General features: G+C 52.0%; 1 protein-coding gene across 1 annotated transcript; it reads right to left on the bottom strand.

Moving 5' to 3' along the window:
• Nucleotides 1-4649: 4649 nt before the first annotated feature.
• FCRL6 (Fc receptor like 6) lies at nt 4650-16991 on the bottom strand. Its single transcript, XM_064593568.1, is given in 13 exon segments — nt 4650-4804; nt 7896-7929; nt 7931-8022; nt 8395-8553; nt 8556-8675; nt 8819-8920; nt 8923-9105; nt 9595-9861; nt 11324-11344; nt 14642-14649; nt 14732-14790; nt 15050-15231; nt 16931-16991. Coding segments are annotated over 13 exon segments (1443 nt in total).
• Nucleotides 16992-18220: the final 1229 nt, after the last annotated feature.

Below are 18220 nucleotides of genomic sequence, written 5' to 3'. Positions count from 1 at the left end.
GGGGGCGGGTGGTGTGAATGCTCAGGGAGGAGCTGGTCCATGGGGACGACTGGCAGTGCCAGCTCCTTCCCACTCCCCATCATCAGTGTCTCCTTCATGAGCTGTCCTGTCTTTGACTTGACTCTTTATAAGGGGCCAGACTGTTTATAGAGGGCGTGGCAAGGCTTGGCTCCTGCAGGTCCTTCCTGATTGACCAGCAAGGACCCTGGGCTTCTAGATGACCTGGCATGTGCTTCCCAGCCTGGCAGATGAAGAAGTGAAGGGCAGGGGCCCTGATGTCTTCTGGACACGGACTGGACCAGTGATGAGAGAGATGGGGAGGAAGCCGAAGAGGCTGGGGAAGAGGAAGGTCAGGTGGGGGATGGCCCTGAGGAGAGAAGGCCCCGGGGAAGCTGGGAAATGCTAGCAAGGGTTGTCTTAGCAGTTCTCTGGGCCCTCTGTCCTATCCAGTGATGTTCCCAAAGGCGAGTGGACGGAGGTACTCCCATGAAGTGTCTTTTGGAGGCAGACCAGGCTTTTTAAACTTTACGTGCATACCAACAGCTTACAGATCTTACTTAAATGCAGATCAGGATTCAGCAGTCTGGGTCTGAGTCTGAGTGGATGCATTTCTATTAAGTTCAAGGATGAATGCTGGCTGTGGGCAGCTCAGGGGCACCTGAGCGGGAGCTCTGGGTGGGCAGGACGTGGGCCTATTCCCAGGACAGGTGGGTGGGGTTGGTGACGTCCAGCAGCGTGACGGGGACCTCACTCTGTGATTCAGGAGCAGGGGCCTGCAGGGAACCAGGGCTGGGAGGCAGAGCAGGGAGAACTAATCCTCGTAGTTACTAGGACTAAACCCTCAGCATCAAGGAGTATGGACTCAACAAGCCAAACCAAACCAACCTTGAGGCACTATGAGTGATCAGCATTGGTGAATAGTATGAAACAAACTGATACGCTTCTATGAACAAATAGATTCTACAAGCGTGTATCTTGGTAAACACATGATGGGTAACCGAGTCTTCTGATATACTCTACAAATGGGGTTTTGGGGCAAGCCTCAGTTCCAGCAACTTTGGTAACCTGGTCGCCGGAAGGGGTCTGAGCAGAAATGGGTTGCATAGAAGGCCGGGCTCTCAGTGCCTGGGAGGGGGGCTCTGGCTTTGGGGTTGAGAATTCTGTGCTATTATCTGGGCCAGGCCTTTCCCCCCAATTCTTGGTCTGCCCGAGCCCCTGAGAGGTCCTTAGCCCTGTGGTCACTCAGCGGCCTCAGCGGCAGCTTGGAAACTGGAAATGCTCTACCGAGCTGCCCAGGGGCTAGCTCTCTCCTTCAGGGAGAGGCCAAGCCCATGCACAGGGACTGAGGGCCATCTTAGAAAGTCCTTACAAATGTTGGAGAGAAGGCACTTCAACCCTTCCACTCATGTGCAAGAAAACATCTGTGGCTTCTGTGTCTGGCCCACTGCTTGGAACTCATGTGTGAACGGGGATGCCCTTGCCCACGTGTTCCTGTTCTTCCACTCAGAGGGCAGCCCAGAGATCATTTAGGTGTTCCTCGAGTCTCCTCGGAACCCTGGCCGGGACGCCGGGCTCCCTCACTGCTGGGCTCAGGGATTGGGGACCTGCAGAAGGGACTGGGGTCTCTGCTGGCCTCCTGGGGAGCACTGGAGGCCTCGGGTGGGTGGTGTTGGGGGGATGCCCCAACACCTCCTCGAAGTTACCAAGGGGACTCTGTGGGTCCTGCTTCTTGTATTCGATCCCCTGGCTGGAACCTCACCAAGTTTCGAGTGTTTCACCTCGGTGTAGATGACAGAAGTGTCCTGTGGGAGAGTTAGGTCAGGATGAGGAGGCAGATGCAACACAGAGGGGGAGGGAAGAGCAGGGGTCCAACTCACCCAGGCCCCCTAGGCTGACTCAGCAGGCCCGGCTGTGGGGGAAAGAGAAACACTCGGGTCAGGCTGTCTGGCTCACCCGTGCACCTGCTGTCCCACCCCCCCCCCAGCCCAGGGAGCACTGTTCCCCTCTTCACTTCTCAGGACGCTCACCTGCCATCTGAACACAGGTGGGCCCAGGAACCAGGAGGCCTGGGTCTGCGCAGCTCAACCACAGCCCAGCTGCAGGCCAGCCTTTTAGCCCTGGGACCTCAGCTTCCCCAGCCAGGGAGAAAGGAGGTGGTGGTAATGGTGACTGCCTCACAGGGATGACGGTGAGAAGCAAGAGAAACGAACGTGTCCAAGACATCAGACAGCTCTACCATGCACCGGGCAGTCCTTCAGGTGTGAGGATTGTATTTATTATATTAGTCTCACACCAGTCCTGCCAAGTAGAGACGACTAATTCCTTCTCAAATTGGGATGAGAAAACGGAGGCTCAGAGCGGCTAATACTCCCGAGGGTCATATCCATAAGAAGGGCAACTGTAGGCAAATATCAAATCTTTGCAAACGTGAAGCATTCTCCCAAGGATAACAGATCCAGCATCCCCTTCCTGTGCATCTTGGAACACAATGGCCTCTCCTGCCTTTGGGTTTCAGACCCCCTCGCCCTCCCCTCAGCGAAAGCCTGCATCTTGCAAGCAGGAGCTGGGAGCAGGCTGCCTCGCCCCGAATCATGCCTTTGCCTTGTTGCCGTGGTAGGATTAAAACAGCCACATTTCCTTATTTTGTCCAGGAAAACCACATATTTAGAGTTGGCTTCTTTTTTTCTTTCTGGTGTTTAAGTTCTCATTGTAACTTTCCTCTGGAAGGAACTGTGCCTGGATGTGTTTTCCTACCTGCCCACCAATGCTTGGGTCCTGGGGAAAGTGGCCCTGAGCTCAGGAGACTCGCTGTTTGTCCATTTCCCATACTGCCCTTCATGGCAGAAACCCCAGGCTGGTTCAAACCCATCTTACAGACCAGGAATAGAAATCTCAGCAAAACAAAAACAAAAAGCTTCCTGTTTGTGAACACCTATGACACACCAGACAATCTTTAAGGTGTCTAGAACCTATGTTCTTATCCTTAGTGACTTATGATAGTCTTGCAAAGTAGGCATTATCTCCACTTTATAGATTAGGCTCAGAGAGCTTAAATAACTTGCCCAGTCGCTCAGTGGGTATATACAGTCAGGTTTTCTTTTCTTTTTTTTTTTTTTTATTAAGATTTTTTATTTATTTATTTGACAGAGACAGAGATAGCGAGAGCAGGAACACAAGCAGCGGGAGGGGGAGAGGGAGAAACAGGCTTCCCCCCGAGGAGGGAGCCCGATGTGGGACTCGATCCCAGGACCCTGGGATCATGACCTGAGCTGAAGGCAGACGCTTAACGACTGAGCCACCCAGGTGCCCTACAGTCAGGTTTTCAACTCAGGTCTGACTGACTCAGAAACTCATACTCTTCCCACGTCACCAGGTTGACCCGTCTCCGTGGGAGAGAGGACTAGCCTTTCCCCATCCCTGCCATCTGATTCTGGTATCTGTGGTTGGAGCTCATGGTCTTCTTGGCTCCTCTCAGAGCTGGGACTGTCCTGCTGAGACTTATACTGTGGGACAAAGACAAACTGCATCATTCCTTTCTCTCTTTTCTTTGTTCCTCCACAGCGCTCAGAAGAAGGCAAAAAAACTCTCTAGGTAGGGTGGCAGCAGTGGTGGTGTGGTGGAGATGATGTTGAAGATAGTCATTATGGTGGAGATAGTGGTATTGGTGTTGTTGTTGGTGGTGGAGGTGGTGGTGTTGGTGGTGTTGGTATTGGTGGTATTGGTGTTGTTGATGTTGTTGTTGTTGTTGGTGTTGGTGGTGTTGGTATTGGTGGTATTGGTGTTGTTGATGTTGTTGTCGTTGGTGGTGTTGGTGTTGGTGTTGTTGGTATTGGTGGTATTGGTGTTGATGTTGTTGTTGTTGTTGTTGGTGGTGGTGTTGGTGGTGTTGGTGGTAGAGGTGGTGGTGGTCAGAGAGATGATAACAATAGTTGTTGTGGTAAAATGGTAATGTTAATGGTAGTCAACTACCTCAAGCCAGGCCCAAAACTTCCCTTTTACATTAGCAAACATGTCAAGTTTAGTTCGAGATCACTCACCTTCACTCTCCTTTGGGACTATATTCACTGAAGAGTAAATATCATCTTCCTCATTGTCATTCGGCCAAGTGACTGAAAAAAGGAATGAGGCTTGAATAGGACCCACCTGCTCTCCCACCTCAAGACATCAGTGTCCTGAAGACACCTCTGGAGGGAAGCCAATCAGGGGCTCTGTCATGGTGGTAACTGGGAGTGGGAGGCAGTCATTACTGTGGGATATCCATCTTGGTGGAAGCTGCCTGCCCCCATAGCAGATTCTAGCAGCTTCACCAGCCCTGACTTTGTTTAAACTAGGGGTTGGCAAACTTCTTCTATAAAAAAAGAGTCAATATTTTAGGCTTTGCTGGCCATACGGTCTCAGCTCTGTAGCGCGAAAACAGCCATACACAATACATATATAATGTTCTTTACAAAAGTACTTGGTGGACTAGATTTGGCCCATGGGCCAGAGTTTGCCAACCGTTGGTCTAAACCCTCCTTACCCTCCCTCTGGAGGCCGGCCTTCCCTCCTACTTCCCTGTCCCTCCACCAGCTTCAGAATACTGGCCCCTCATACTCTCCCCGGAAGCCATCTACTTCCTTTCCCAATGACTGGTTCCCAAGACTTGGGGCTCACAGGGCTTCCTTCTCTTCGTTCCCCCTCAGACTCCTTTCTCGGTCTTCAGTGACAGGCCACGCATGGTCCTGCTGCAAGTCCTTACCATTGCCATACAGTGGGTGCTGCTCTCCACCTGGGGCTGGGGGCGGATTCTGGGTTGGGAGGGGCCCTAGGAAATACAAAGGCATCCTTCAGAGAGCAGGCTGGGCAGTGGGGGTAAAGAGTCTGAGAGAAAGAAAGTCAGTGGAGGCTGCTGGAGGTCTGAGGCTGGTTTGTTTATGAGAGCTAATTCACAAGTCTAGACACGGTTAATTTTTACAGGATGTTTCCTTTGAAAAATACCCTAGAGGGTAGAATGGCCCCATGGGAATCACAAACTAGGAGAAGCAGGGTCCGAAAGGAGGGGTCACACTCCTGCATGGAGAGGGCCCAGACTCACCAGTCAGACTGCATTTCAGAAAAAGGAAAAGCTAATAACTTTGGCCACACACTATGCCAGGGAATTCAAATACAATGTCTACTTCACAGCTCAGGGCCTAACCCAGCGACCAGCACATAGCTGGATGGCAAAAAAAGCCTCCCTTCCTAACTCTTTGGTGTCTGATATTCTTTGCGATCATCTTGCAAAGGTTGATACTATGACACCATAATATCATATGTAGATGAGGTGTCTGAGGCTGGGAGAGGGGACTTCTCCAAGGTCACACAAGGTAAGTGGTAGGGACAGACTTTTAATCCAGTTTATGTGCTTTTTCTCCACTAGCATGATGCCTCTGTGAAAGCAGGTGCTCCCAGAACTTTAAAATTTATCTCCTAGGATAGGGATTGGGTCACATGGATTTTAGAACACTTGGTTCATGCCTGGTGCCCAAGAAATGTTTATTATCTCTGATAGCAAGGAGGCACCAGAATCACTGGCAGGATTGGTGGAAATGGTGCTTCCTATAAAACCAAGAATGCATTTATGGAGACTCCAAGAAGCTCCCAGTTATTAAATATCCCCTAGTGCTCATTCGTCAGGGCTGTGTTTTTGAGTCTCCATTCACTGAAGAGCCCCAGGAATTTGACGGACCTCTGTTTTATGTGGGGTGTGAACACTATTAAGCAAACTGCAGCGGGCACACCTAGGCAAGTGCTACTTTGGAAGCGGGCCCCTTGCATGACTAACATAGTGCCAGTGACCCCGCTGGCCAAAATGGTTTGCAAATTGCCTTCAGAGATACAGCTGTCGAATACCTTTGGTGGTGGCACGTTTTTTGTTTGTTGAGGGAGTGGACGTGCTATCCGGAGATGGTTAAGAGTCTTCCAGAGCTGGGTGTGAGGAACGAAGCTGTTGATCTACTGTTTTTCTTGTGAAGTTTTGGAATTAGGCCTGTGTGACATTCTCAAGGTTTTGCACCTCTGAGTTTCTGAGATAAGAGGACCAAGACTGCCACCAGGAGCCCTATTTTCCCGAGAGACAGGTTCCTTAATACAATGGAGCCCAGCTGTTCCCAGGTTGGCAGTGGTGGTTGGGTGGGGGGCGTGTGGGCTGCTCAGCGGCAGGGCCTCCACGTGAAGAGGGGTGTTCTTTCGTTCCCCGTGAGAGGCTTCTTGCTCTTGAGGATCCTTCACCAGCGGCTGCTCCTCCGCCATCTTGTCGGGGGCTGGGAGGGAGACAGCTGTGCTTGTTGCTTTGTCTTGAATGCTCTGACCCAGAAGTGAGGGCCCATGTTACTGAGGCCAGGTAAATGGCTGGGCCGTTAGAAGGAAGCTTTACTGTAGATGCAGGGATGCTAGGAGTCACACATCTTCAGTTCCCGGTCTGCTACTCCAGCTGCCTCCCCATCTAGCTCTGGACCGGCCTCCATCTTTCTCCTACCGTACAGGTTACTTAAAGCAAGGTAGCCTGCATGGAACCTCGACTCGAGACTAGAGGGAAGATTTGTTGGACAAAGACTGCTAAAAAGGGAGAGGAAGTTGGAGGCTGGCCCAAGCCCTAGCTGGGGTGCTGGTAAGGCAGGGGAGTGGGTCCAGGGCTGGGGAGAGGCCCTTTCAGGTATCCTGGCTGGCGCTCAGGGAGGAACACTCTGATTGCATGACTGGGTGGGCTTTCTCACAGAGTAGTCTGGCTCAGCTCCCGAAAAACTCACCACAAATTCTTTAACAGACGGAGGTGCCAACTTGAATTAGAAAACCTAGCTTTGGTGGTCTGTGAGAGCAATCAATTTTTCCCTTGGCAAGTGGAAAATAAGAATAATATTCTTATTTATAATGATATCTTATTCTTATTCCTCTCCCCCCTGGGGTGGGGGGAGGAGGTGGGGCTGATTTGAGTCTCTGTAGGTGGGTTTGAAGGACTAGGAATAAACTGGTACCAAAAAGCTTTGGCATGGGAAGCCCTTCCCTTAAATGTGGCTTGAGGTGAAGAAGGGTTAGAATAGGAGTAAGTGTGGAGCCACCCAAGGTGATTGCAGTGAGAGCCCCCATTCCTGCTTCATTGTCATGACCGGACGGGAGAGGAGGAGGGTCTGGAATCCGCATAGACTAGAGGGAGAATGTACCGAGACCCCAGCAGATGCCAGCCCAACACGTTAGGTATCAGGTAGATGTCATCTCCTTAGCTGAAACCCTCACAATAACCCCAAGTGGGAGATACTTGATGACTCCTAGAGTGAATGGGCCCAAGGTCACAGAATTAGGAGACAGTGTTGGGAGCAGGCCATTGCTTGGTCATCTCCGCCATGTTTCCTTTCTGATGAGTGAACCTCCACTGAGCACTCCCTCAGGCCCAGCACTGGACAAGATGGGTGTGTGCTCATGAGCACGCAGATGCTCACTGGGGTTCCCATTCCTTCTTTCTCCTCTGCTTAGCAGAGCTCTGGTCTGACAGAGTGTTGGCGGCCTGGGGTTTTCTTGGCATATTCATCAGCCAGATTGTCTTTCAAACACGAAGGACTCTGGTGTGCATTGAGTTTGGCTGGTAAGAATTCCTCTGTTTATGCCTCTTTTTAGGCCCAAGTGTGTGGTTGTGTGTTTGTGCACATCTCTGGGCGACTATGGGCATATGAGACAGTGTGTGTGTGTGTGTGTGTGTGTGTGTTTTGGAAGCTGGAAGTATCCCTCCATGGGCTCCTTTGTGTGACGTGTAAAGAGAAGTCCCTCCTCCCACACAGACCCTGAAGAGGAGCAGCTGGTCCCCTCAGATGCTGGCTCTCCAAAGGCTGGGCAGTGCCTGGCATAGGGATTCGGCCACTAAGAAAGTCAAAAAGTGCACTGACCAGTTTTTCTCCAGGGTCTGAAGTAAGCCCTCAAGTGCAGTGGCGATGACCAGCACACCAAGCAGGCTCGCAGATAGACAAGGAACCAGCCAGGGGCTGCTGGTGAGGGTAGGCAAGCCCCGAGGACCTAGGGGGTGAAGTAGGGGTGACCATGAGCGTTGAGGATGAAATTCAGAAATGTACCCCAGACGGGCACAGAGGAGGCAGAATGGCTGGCATCAGGGGGAACCATGTGGTTCCCTAAAGGAGCCTTGTAGATGGAATCAGAGATGGTCCAGAGGATACCAGCATGGATGGGCAACACCACTGATGACCATGTACAGTACCCCCGCCCCCTATGGATCTCATGCTTTCCCTCCAGGTTCAGTGGGCAGATAGTCCAAGCAGGGTCCATCTCACTCATGCAGTGCAAGGTGTGGGTGGGGGGTACACAGAGGGGTGAGACCTGACCCCTGCCATCTTGCTGGGGCTCAGAGCCCATGTGGGGGACAAGACGTACCAGCCAGGGACAGTGTCTTGGGCTCACTTGTCTCTTTGGAGACATTGTTCTCAGCCTGGCAGGAGTAGCTACCAGCATCCTGTTCTGACGTCACAGTGAAGGGGAAGGAGGCGGCTCTTCCATGGGGAGCACAGTGGTTCCCCAGGATCTTCTCATCAGGTAGAATGAGTACAGGATTGGAGGGGAGCCATTCTGGGTCTCACAGAGGAGCTCCACCCCATCCCCCACAGCAAGGCCAGTGGACCTGGGTCTCAGGGTGAGCAGAGGCTGGGACACAGGACCTGGGGCAGCACGTGGGGCGGGAGGCTCACCTACACCACCCAGGCTCCTGGCCCCTCCTCCCCTGGGGACCCCTCCCCACAGGCCCAGGGGTCCCATTACCTGAAGCCCATATCCCTGGGGAGTGTCTCCCCTTCTTCCCCACTTACCTTGCACCTCACCTTCAGCTGGGGGCTCTGTTTCTGGACCCTGCTACCCTCGGGGGTGGCCTGGCGCCAGTAAAGCCCAGAGGCTCCCACCCGGCTTCTGGGAGGCAGAGCTCTGGGTGGGGGCCCCAGTTCTGCAAGGTGCGGCCATCTTTGTGGAAGGAGAAGAGGAGCCCCAAGGCCGACCTCTGGGGGTGTAGCTCCGTCTGGCATCTCAGGGTCAGCGGGCTCCCCTCATGGAGCTCGGGAGAAGGGACAGAGCTCAGCACTGGAGGTGAGAACAGCTCTGGGGAGAAGCAGGCCCAGGCTCAGGGGCGACTCCTGAACCCTGAGATCCCAGAGGCGGGGGTCTAAGCTAGGGCACATCCCAGGCCACAGCCCTGTGCCCCATGACAGACACCGTCATTGTCCCCCAGGACCCACCTCTCATCCCATGACTACACCCTAGCCCCTCTGGAATCCTGAGCCAGAGCCAGAGGGCCTTATAGGGCATCTGGTCCCCAGAAGGGAAGGGTCTGGCCCAGGGTCTCTGGGACTGAGTGGCCGGGCTGGTTCAGGGTACTTCCGTGGCCCAGGGCATCCCCCTCCTTCCCCGGGCTCCGGATGTACCCCGTGGGGGCAGGGCACTTGGACAGCATGGTGGACATCTCAGGGCTCTGTGGTCCACCCAGCATCAGGGGCAGCGAGAGGGAGGGCTGCTGACCTCTAGAGACCAGATCCCTGAGCAGCACCCTAGTCCCCACCACCCCCCGGCCCCCCGAAGCTGGTGACTCACCTTGAACTTGAACCGTGGTCATCTCTGACCTTTGTGCGCCCAGGTCCGGGATGAAGGTCACCTTCCCAGTGCAGATGTACTGGCCACTGCTTTCCAGTGTTGCTGTCCCCATGGGCAGAAACCATTTGGCCTTCGGGTCGTGGAGTAATTTCCTGTCTTTGTAGAACTGGACCTGGGACAGGGCTGTGTTCTTCCATCCTTGGCACTGCAGAGTCAGGATGTCGCCCTCAAACATGGGGTCTGGCAAGGTTCGGAGGTACAACCAGCCTGTGAGACATAGGACCGGGGTCACCCTGGAGCTGCACGTCCCATCAGCCCATTTTCTCCCTCCGTCCCCCAGCCTCGGGCCTCCCCTGGGGATGGAGGCTCCTGGGCAGCACCTGCGTGGCCGCCCCGTCCCCCAGGCCTTCGTGCCAGACCAGGGCTGGTCTCCTGCTTTCTTTTGCCCTCCTTCCTCTTCCCTGCCTCTTCTCTCTAGTCCGCTCCCCTCCCCTCCCCTGCTCTCCTCACGCCTTCTCTCTGGTCTTCTTCTCTTGTACCTCCTCCTCAGCTCCTTTCCAGCTGCCCTTCCAACATCGCCAAGCTTGGGTTGAGTTGAATTCCTTCCATCGTTGTTCTACCTCCTTCCCCTTGACCCAATTCTCACTCCCCAGATGGGCTACTTACCCCCTGCTCCCCCAGGGCAACTCTGTGCAGCTTCCACCTCCGAGGACAACTGCACACGGCCTACCAGCCAGAAGCTGGGGGGAGGGTATGGGGAGTGTCCCCCCCTCCCCCGGGCTCGCTCCTTCTGCTTTCCTTGTCAACCTTCTCCCGGCCCAGCCCCCATTCCCACCCCCCTACAGGGAGTTTCATTCCCACCACCGTCCTGGGGAGGGATCTGTTCTGTCTGTCCTCATTCCTAAAATGCATTCTGCGGCCTGACGTGGACAAGAGACGAGCTCCTGGGGGCCCAGCACCATCTGCAGGGCAGTCCCAGGCTGGGCCTGTCCCCAGAGCATACTTCTTTGACAAGCCAGACACCAGTGGTCCCAGACAGCCTCAGGAGCCAGGCCTGATAGCTGAGAGCAATGAGGAGGAATGGGTGGGGAGCCCCAGCATAGCCTGCCTTTGCCTGGGTCGCTCTGGATCCTTAGGACCCGCCCCCTCCCCTGGAGGCTCACACAGAACTGAATGTTGAGCCTTGCTTTTACTGCTGCTCTTTCTAAGAGCATGAAGCGTGGGTTTGAATTCTGCCCAGCACCCCCTCATCCCACCCTGGCACCACAGAACATGTCCTTGGCGGTCAAGATGTTCATAGGCCAGCATTTTTCCTACTGGATGGAAAGCCCCATGAAGGTCAGGATGGATTGGAAGGTAGAGGTAGTGGAGGGACAAAGCTGCCTTCTCTGAACATACAGGGGACGGGAGGGAGTCCAGGGCCTTGGTCAGTGGGGAATATAGGAGCTTCAGAGACACTCTGAGAGGAGGAGACAGAGGCCAGTGCCAGCTATAAGGGAATAAGATGAGGCCCAGAGCCATTTGCTGGGACTTGAATCACCTAGAAATAGCCTCAGCCTGAGCCCAGTGGGGTCCCAGGTCTCATTTCTGCCTGGGCATCAGCCAGAACTCCTGAGGAATGGGCCTAGTCTGTGGCTCTGAAGATGTTTCCAGGGGACCCAACAGCCCATCAATCAATCTTTGGCCCAGAGACATATTTGGAATTGGAAAAGACATAGAAAAGATTCACCAGTTTGCCCAACACAGGGAACTGTAAGAGAACAGAGTGATAGAATTAGGGTAAGTAGCAGAAAGAACTTTTTCACAAGGAGGCCTGTCATCTCAGGAATGTGTGCTCATACCCATTCAATAAACCAACCACCCAACCCCCTGGGCACCTACTCATCCAGGCCCCAGCCACTCAGCCACCCAACCACCCAGCCACATAACCACCCAACTACCCAACCACCCAGCCACCCAGCCACTGAGCTACTCAGCCAGCTACCTAGCCACCCAGCTCCCCAGCCACCAAGCTACTCAGCCACTCAACCATCCAGCCACCAACCACCCAGCCACCCAGCCACCGAGCTACTCAGCCAGCTACCTAGCCACCCAGCTCCCCAGCCACCAAGCTACTCAGCCACTCAACCATCCAGCCACCAACCACCCAGCCACCCAGCCACTCAGCTACTCAGCCAGCTACCTAGCCACCCAGCTCCCCAGCCACCAAGCTACTCAGCCACTCAACCATCCAGCCACCAACCACCCAGCCCCCAGCCTCAGCCCCCCAGCCCCCTAGCCACTCAGCCCCTCAGCTCCCCAACTGCCAGCTCCCAGCCCCCCAGCCCCCCAGCCAGTCAGCCACCTAGCCACCCAACCACCAAGCCACCAAGCTACTCAGCCACTCAACCATCCAGCTACCCAAATGCCCAACCCCCCAGCCACTCAGCCCCCAGCCACTCAGCCCCCCAGGCCCCCAGCCACTTAGTCTCCCAGCCCCCCAGCCCCCCAGCCCCTCATCTCCCCAGCCACCCAGCCACTCAGCCCCCCAGCCACTCAGCCCCCCAGCCACTCAGCTCTCCAGCCCCCCAGTCGCCCCAGGCCCTCAGCACCCCCAGCCACTCAGCTTTTATGTTGGACCCACTGCCTAGAATACTCTGCCCTATCTCAGTTCAAATGTCACACCCTTAGGTCTTCCTGGGACCCCCAGTTGAAATAATTCTCCTCAGTCACTATTACAACACCCCACTGTATTATCATCAGAACACTTGTCTCTATTTGAAGTTATCTTATTCTTTAAACTGCCTCCTTGTTATCACCTGTCTCCCTCTGTGTAGAATGTAAGCTCTGCGAGAGCGGGGACTCTGCTTGTCTTGTTCACGGTCACGTCACCTACGCCTAGGATCTGTGCCAGGAACAGTCTGTGTTCAACAAGCTCTGTTGAGTAAACACTTGCAGGCTTTCCTTTGTGCCCAGCCATGTGGGGCAGGGCACATGAAGTAGGAGAGAGAAGAGTGGACCCTTGCATGGGTGGGTCCGAGCTCCTGTCTGCACCTGCAGAACTCAGAGAGCAAAGGGAGACCATGCAGTCCGGCGGCCCGATCTGTCTATAGAGCTCTGGAGGGTCCAGCATGGAAGTGACTGATGAAGGAGGTGAAGAATCACTAAAGGTTGAGGGACCTGGCCTGCCATTTTGATCAGTGAGGGGATGACAAACAGGCCAGTGCATCACACTGGTCTGTTTGCAGTACCTTTATATGCGGCCCTGATGCTCCTATCTATTATCTATCTATCTATCTATCTATCTATCTATCTATCTATCATCTATGTATCTATTATCTATCTATCATCTATCTATCTATCCATCATCTATCTATCATCTATCTATCTATCTATCTATCTATCTATCTATCTATCTATCTATCTATTATCTATCTATCTATCTATCATCTATCATCTATCTGTCTATCTATCATCTATCTACCTATCATCATTTTATTATTATTTTTTAAGATTTTATTTTTAAGTAATCTCTATACCTAATGTGGGGCTTGAACTCACAACCCTGAGATCAAGAGTCACATGCTCTACTGACCGAGCCAGCCAGGTGCCCCAAAATATTTTTATGTAATTGACCTAATCATGCTTTTTGCTTTATTGCTTTTTTCTTTTTATTTAGGTAAGCTCTACACCTAAAACGGGGTTTGAACTCATGACCCTGAGATCAAGAGTCTGCATGCTCTACTGACTGAGCCATGTTGGCTCAGAGCAGAATATTTATTTTTATTTAATTAAAAATAAAATTTTTAAGTAGACTTCATGCCCAGTGTGGGACCTGAACTCATGACTGTGAGATTGAGAGTCACATGCTCCCCTGACTAAGCCAGCCAGGTGCTCTTAATGCTTTTTTTTTTTTAAATTTTTTAATTTTTTAAAAGATTTTATTTATTTATTTGAGAGAGAGAGAGAATGAGAGAGAGAGAGCACATGAGACGGGGGAGGGTCAGAGGGAGAAGCAGACTCCCCGCTGAGCAGGGAGCCTGATGCGGGGCTTAATCCCAGGACCCCGGGATCATGACCTGAGCCAAAGGTAGTTGCTTAAACAACTGAGCCACCCAGCTGCCTGCCCCTAATGCTTTTAAATGAATGAATGTTAGAGGAGCAAAAGTGGCCTGGGAAGAGAGGCCAAGCCACAATATGATGATAGATGAGGTTAGACAGGTATTAGTAGCCCAAGGGATGGAGGGGCACAGCCACACACGAAGTGGTGGAGAGTGTTCTAGACTTTGGGACAAGGGGTGAAGCAATGAGTGTCATAGGGCCAAACACAGCTGGGCCAGCTGTCCTCAGGCCCTACTGTGTCCTTCACACTGACCGGTCCTAGGTGCTGTGCAGACATGGAGAAATGTGGGAGTGGCCTTGGGAGGGGTGGGTGAACACCCTCTTACCAGGGGCTTGAGATGCGGCTGTTTGACATGTTGATTCACATGCTGTCACCCTCGTTGTCCACACGGCCTGGGACCCAGATGGAGGCTTTCAGCTTCACTTCTCTGCTCAGCTTGGCTAGCTCAACCACAGGCTCTCAGTGTGTGCAGAATGATGAGTCTTTCTTATTTATTTATTTGACAGAGAGAGACACAGCGAGAGAGGGAACACAAGCAGGGTGAGTGGGAGAGGGAGAAGCAGGCTCCCCGCAGAGCAGGGAGCCCGATGCGGGACTCGATCCCAGGATCCCGGGATCATGACCTGAGCCGAAGGCAGTCGCTTAACCGACTGAGCCACCCAGGCGCCCATGATGAGTCTTTCTTGCCATCCCTCCATCTCCCCCTGCCCCATCTAAACACATCTTCTCCTCTGAGCTTGGTGTAGTGGGAAGCATGCAGGGTTTGGAATCACATGACCTGAACTTGACTCATGAATCCGTCTCTTTCTGTGTGAACTTGGATACACTGTTTGAATCCCATAGCCTTCAGTTCCTGATTCTGCCTATACAATAAGAAGCATGACAGTCATTTCTTCCTTACAGAGGGGTTGCGTATAGCGACCCACTCCCTGGAAATGTGGTTACTGCATTCACTGAAAGGAGAAAGAAGGCCTGACCTCAGGGTGACTAAAACCTTGCAACGTAGTGATGCCCCCCTTCCTTTCCCCTGTTTACCGGAAAAACACCTCTGCAGCTTCAAAGTGGTGAGTCTGCAGGGCTGAGGGCACAGAAGCCTACAAGAGAGAAGGCATCCAGAGAGCAGGGGGCACTTCAGATGAGCTCGTGTCCCCAGGCCCCGATGACCTGCTGTCCAGTGCTGTGACCCCTGGGAGCTGTGCCTGCAGAACCAGTGTCTGTGATGAAGCCGGCTGGCCGTGGGGGGCGCAGCGGGGCGGGGGCTGCATTACAGCCCTTCCTACAAAGGGGACCGTGGACCCCAGTTTGCTACAGGCTGAAGATGAGCTGGTGACACAGCCATTGCATAAGCCACACAACAGAGTCCCGGGCAATGGAGGCGGCAGCCCGGTCGACCTTGGTGCTGGTCAGGCCGTGGTGGGGGGGAGGGGAAGGCCCAGCTTCTGGCCCACTGACCAGGTGCATCGAGACCAAGTAGACCAGGATGATGAACAGGGCCGAGAAACCATTCCCCACCCGAGGGGTCGGGGGATACTTATCTGAGAAAGACACAGCAGAGTAGGGACCCGGTGGTCTTCAAATATTCAGTGGGTGGAGCTTAAAAGAGGGGGAGAGACTTCAGGCAGAAGTGGGACTATTTCATGGGAATGAGAGAGACCAGGGAGGCAGGTTTCAGCAAAGCATGAAGGACTAGCTCATAACTGAGCTCTAGCACATTGGAGCATGCTGCTTTGCCAAGCTGTGCCTTCCATGGTGCTAGGGAGTGGTGGTGTTGTGGGAGCTCTGAGATACTTGTCATAGGCGGTGTGTATGTCTACAGAAGTTGGGTTCCAGTCCTGGCACAGAAGAAAATTAGGGTTCATCTCCTAAACTTCAAATACACCTTTAGTGTATAGCTGTGTACCAGCATGTTCAGCGTCAGGGCCCCTGGCCTCTTGAATCTCTGAGAGTCAATAATAGTAATAGGCACCATTTGTTGTGTGAACATACCCCACCAGGAACTTGAAATGAATTTTATTTTCCAGTCTTACTTGATTAGAACCCAACCACAGCCCTGCTGGAGGTGTCGCGGTGGGATGGAGAAAGCACCAACGGATTTGGGTTTGCATCTCCGTTTTGCTCTTGCTAGCAGGGTAATTCTATGCAAGTTTCATAACCTTTTGAACCTCAGTATCCTCAATTGTTTAATAGGGATAGAAAAATACCTACCCTATGATTCTAAAGGTTAGATGAGATACATTACGCACTACAAAGCAGGCCTCCAGTGCTTTCTTCTTTGTCTCTGCCCACATCTAAGAGGAAATACCCTAACTCTGCACTTAGGGTAACTGTTCCTCCACATCTAGCCTCCACATCTGGTTTTCTGGGGTCCCCAAGCATCAAGTGTGACTCCACCCAGACTTGTTCCTTCTAAGTGTAAAAGGTAATAGTGGCTGAGACTGAGTTGAGTCTGGGGCGTCTAGTGACCCTCTCCCCACTCCCATAATTCTCTACTATTGGAGGAGCAGGCTTTCCATCGCTGGCATGGGTGACTGGCCCCTGGGGAGGTGGGTCAAGAAGAGAGATATAGATCAGGGAGAATGGATTTGATCCTTCAGACCTTCCCCAAGGACCAGTCAGACCCAAAACAGACCCTCCTCCTCATTCCTGACAGAAAGGACGTAGGCAGAAGGGGGATGGCCAGTTTGTAAAGGGCTTTGGACACTCAGAGCAAAGCCTCTTGACCAGATGAGAAGCCTGGTCATGGTTGACTGCTTCTAAGAAAACACTGAGGCTTCATGACAATATATCTTTTTGTAAAAGCCCATTTCCTATTGCTGAGCAAAATGCACAGAACTGCCTTTTTCCATTTCCCTGATCCCTCCAGCCCACCCCCTACCCAAAGCCTTCTTTCCTTCTATAACTTCATTTTCCTTTTGAGACAGCCTGATGAGTAATTTAATCTTATTTGACAGGATAAACATGTCATTGGGCCTCACAATGTGATTTTTCTGCCTCCCTAATTTAGCTCTGATACATTGAAAGCCTGCCCTTCCAAGGACCAAGGAAAATGGGATGGGGAACATCAGGGAGGCCCCCCACCACACCACATCTCTGTCAAGCACACCCATGTGCACACACTCATTTCAAGCTCTAGCCATAAAACCCACTTGAATCCAGAAAGGTGAAATTAGAAGTCCCATAAATGACTTACAGTCTTTGGTACCCAAGAGGGAAAGCTCATGCTCAGTGACTTACCAACGAACAGCACAATCCTGCAGAGCAGCATGGGGCCTGGTCTGGCACAGAGGAGGGACATAGGTCCAGATAAAGGCAGATGCAAAGTCAGGGTGGAGGGAAGAGCATCTAAGCCACAGGCCCAGGTGTGGGTGAGTGACCCCTATGACGTAGGTGGTGTTACTGCTTCATACACTAAATAGAGGAAGTAGGGAAGAAACTTTAAAAGTTCAAATAATATTTCCTCTTTGGTGGAAGGGGTATTACATAAGTGAACTTTCTTCACCATGATGCCCGAAGGAGTCAGGTAATTTACTAATAAGCACTTTTGAACATTCTCCGTGGTTTTGAAAAGCTCATGCTAATGAACCAAGATGGGACAAGGCTATGGAAAGATACAGAGGCTGCCAGAATTTGTGTGATTTCAGCATCATTTAGCTTGGAAGGCAGCACAGTTCTGCAAACACTAAGATCATCCATCCCTCACCCTGAGTGACCTCCAGTTCTCCAAATTTGCCTCCTATCCAAGGAGAAATGTGTCTGTACACTACAATGAGGTGGAAAAGTGGAATCCTGAGAATGGTCCATAGGACCATCAGTTTAGGAGGCACTCAGGGATTGATGAGGTTGGAGTAGAATGGGCTGGAAGTTCTGAATCTGAGGTTTTAAGACTGTCAGGTTATTATTTTGAGAACTGTTCCTTAAAACACCCAGTAAGAGAGTAAACAGGTAAGCCACAGGGTGACAAGATAGTTTCCATACACATGGCTGAGAAAGGACCCATATCCAGAATATAAGACTTTCTAGAAGTCCGTAAGAAAAAGACAGACAACCCATTGGAAAAATGGGCAAAATAATTGAATAGGTAATTTACAAAAGCAGATATCCAAGTGCCAAATGAACATATAAAAAGAAGCTTGACTTCATAAATCCCTGTGGAAATGCAAATTTAAACTAAATGAAACTCCACTACCTCCCCCAAGAGAATGACTAAAACTATCAAGGTAGACAGGCAAGTGCTGGCGAGGATGTAAAGCAGCTAGAACTCTTGTACACCTCCAGTGGGAGTGTAAATTAGTACAACCACTTTGGAAAACTGCATGACAAAATCTAAATGAATCATAAAGATACCCAATGACCCAGCATTTTCACTCCTAGGTACACACCAAGCAGAAATACATTTATATTGACACCAAAAGACATATACAAGAATGTTCATAGCAGCATCACTTTTAACAGATAGAATCTGGAAACTACTTAATGAGCCCTCAACAGAGAAGGAGGCCACACACCTTCACCTTCTTTGAGGAC

This window comes from Mirounga angustirostris, unplaced genomic scaffold (assembly GCF_029215605.1).
Source record: "Mirounga angustirostris isolate CCGP_5_RB_7025 unplaced genomic scaffold, mMirAng1.0.hap1 SCAF_6, whole genome shotgun sequence".
NCBI classification, from domain to species: domain Eukaryota; kingdom Metazoa; phylum Chordata; class Mammalia; order Carnivora; family Phocidae; genus Mirounga; species Mirounga angustirostris.
The sequence above is the reverse complement of the archived record's forward strand: the minus strand, read 5'-3'. Positions and strand labels throughout refer to the sequence as shown.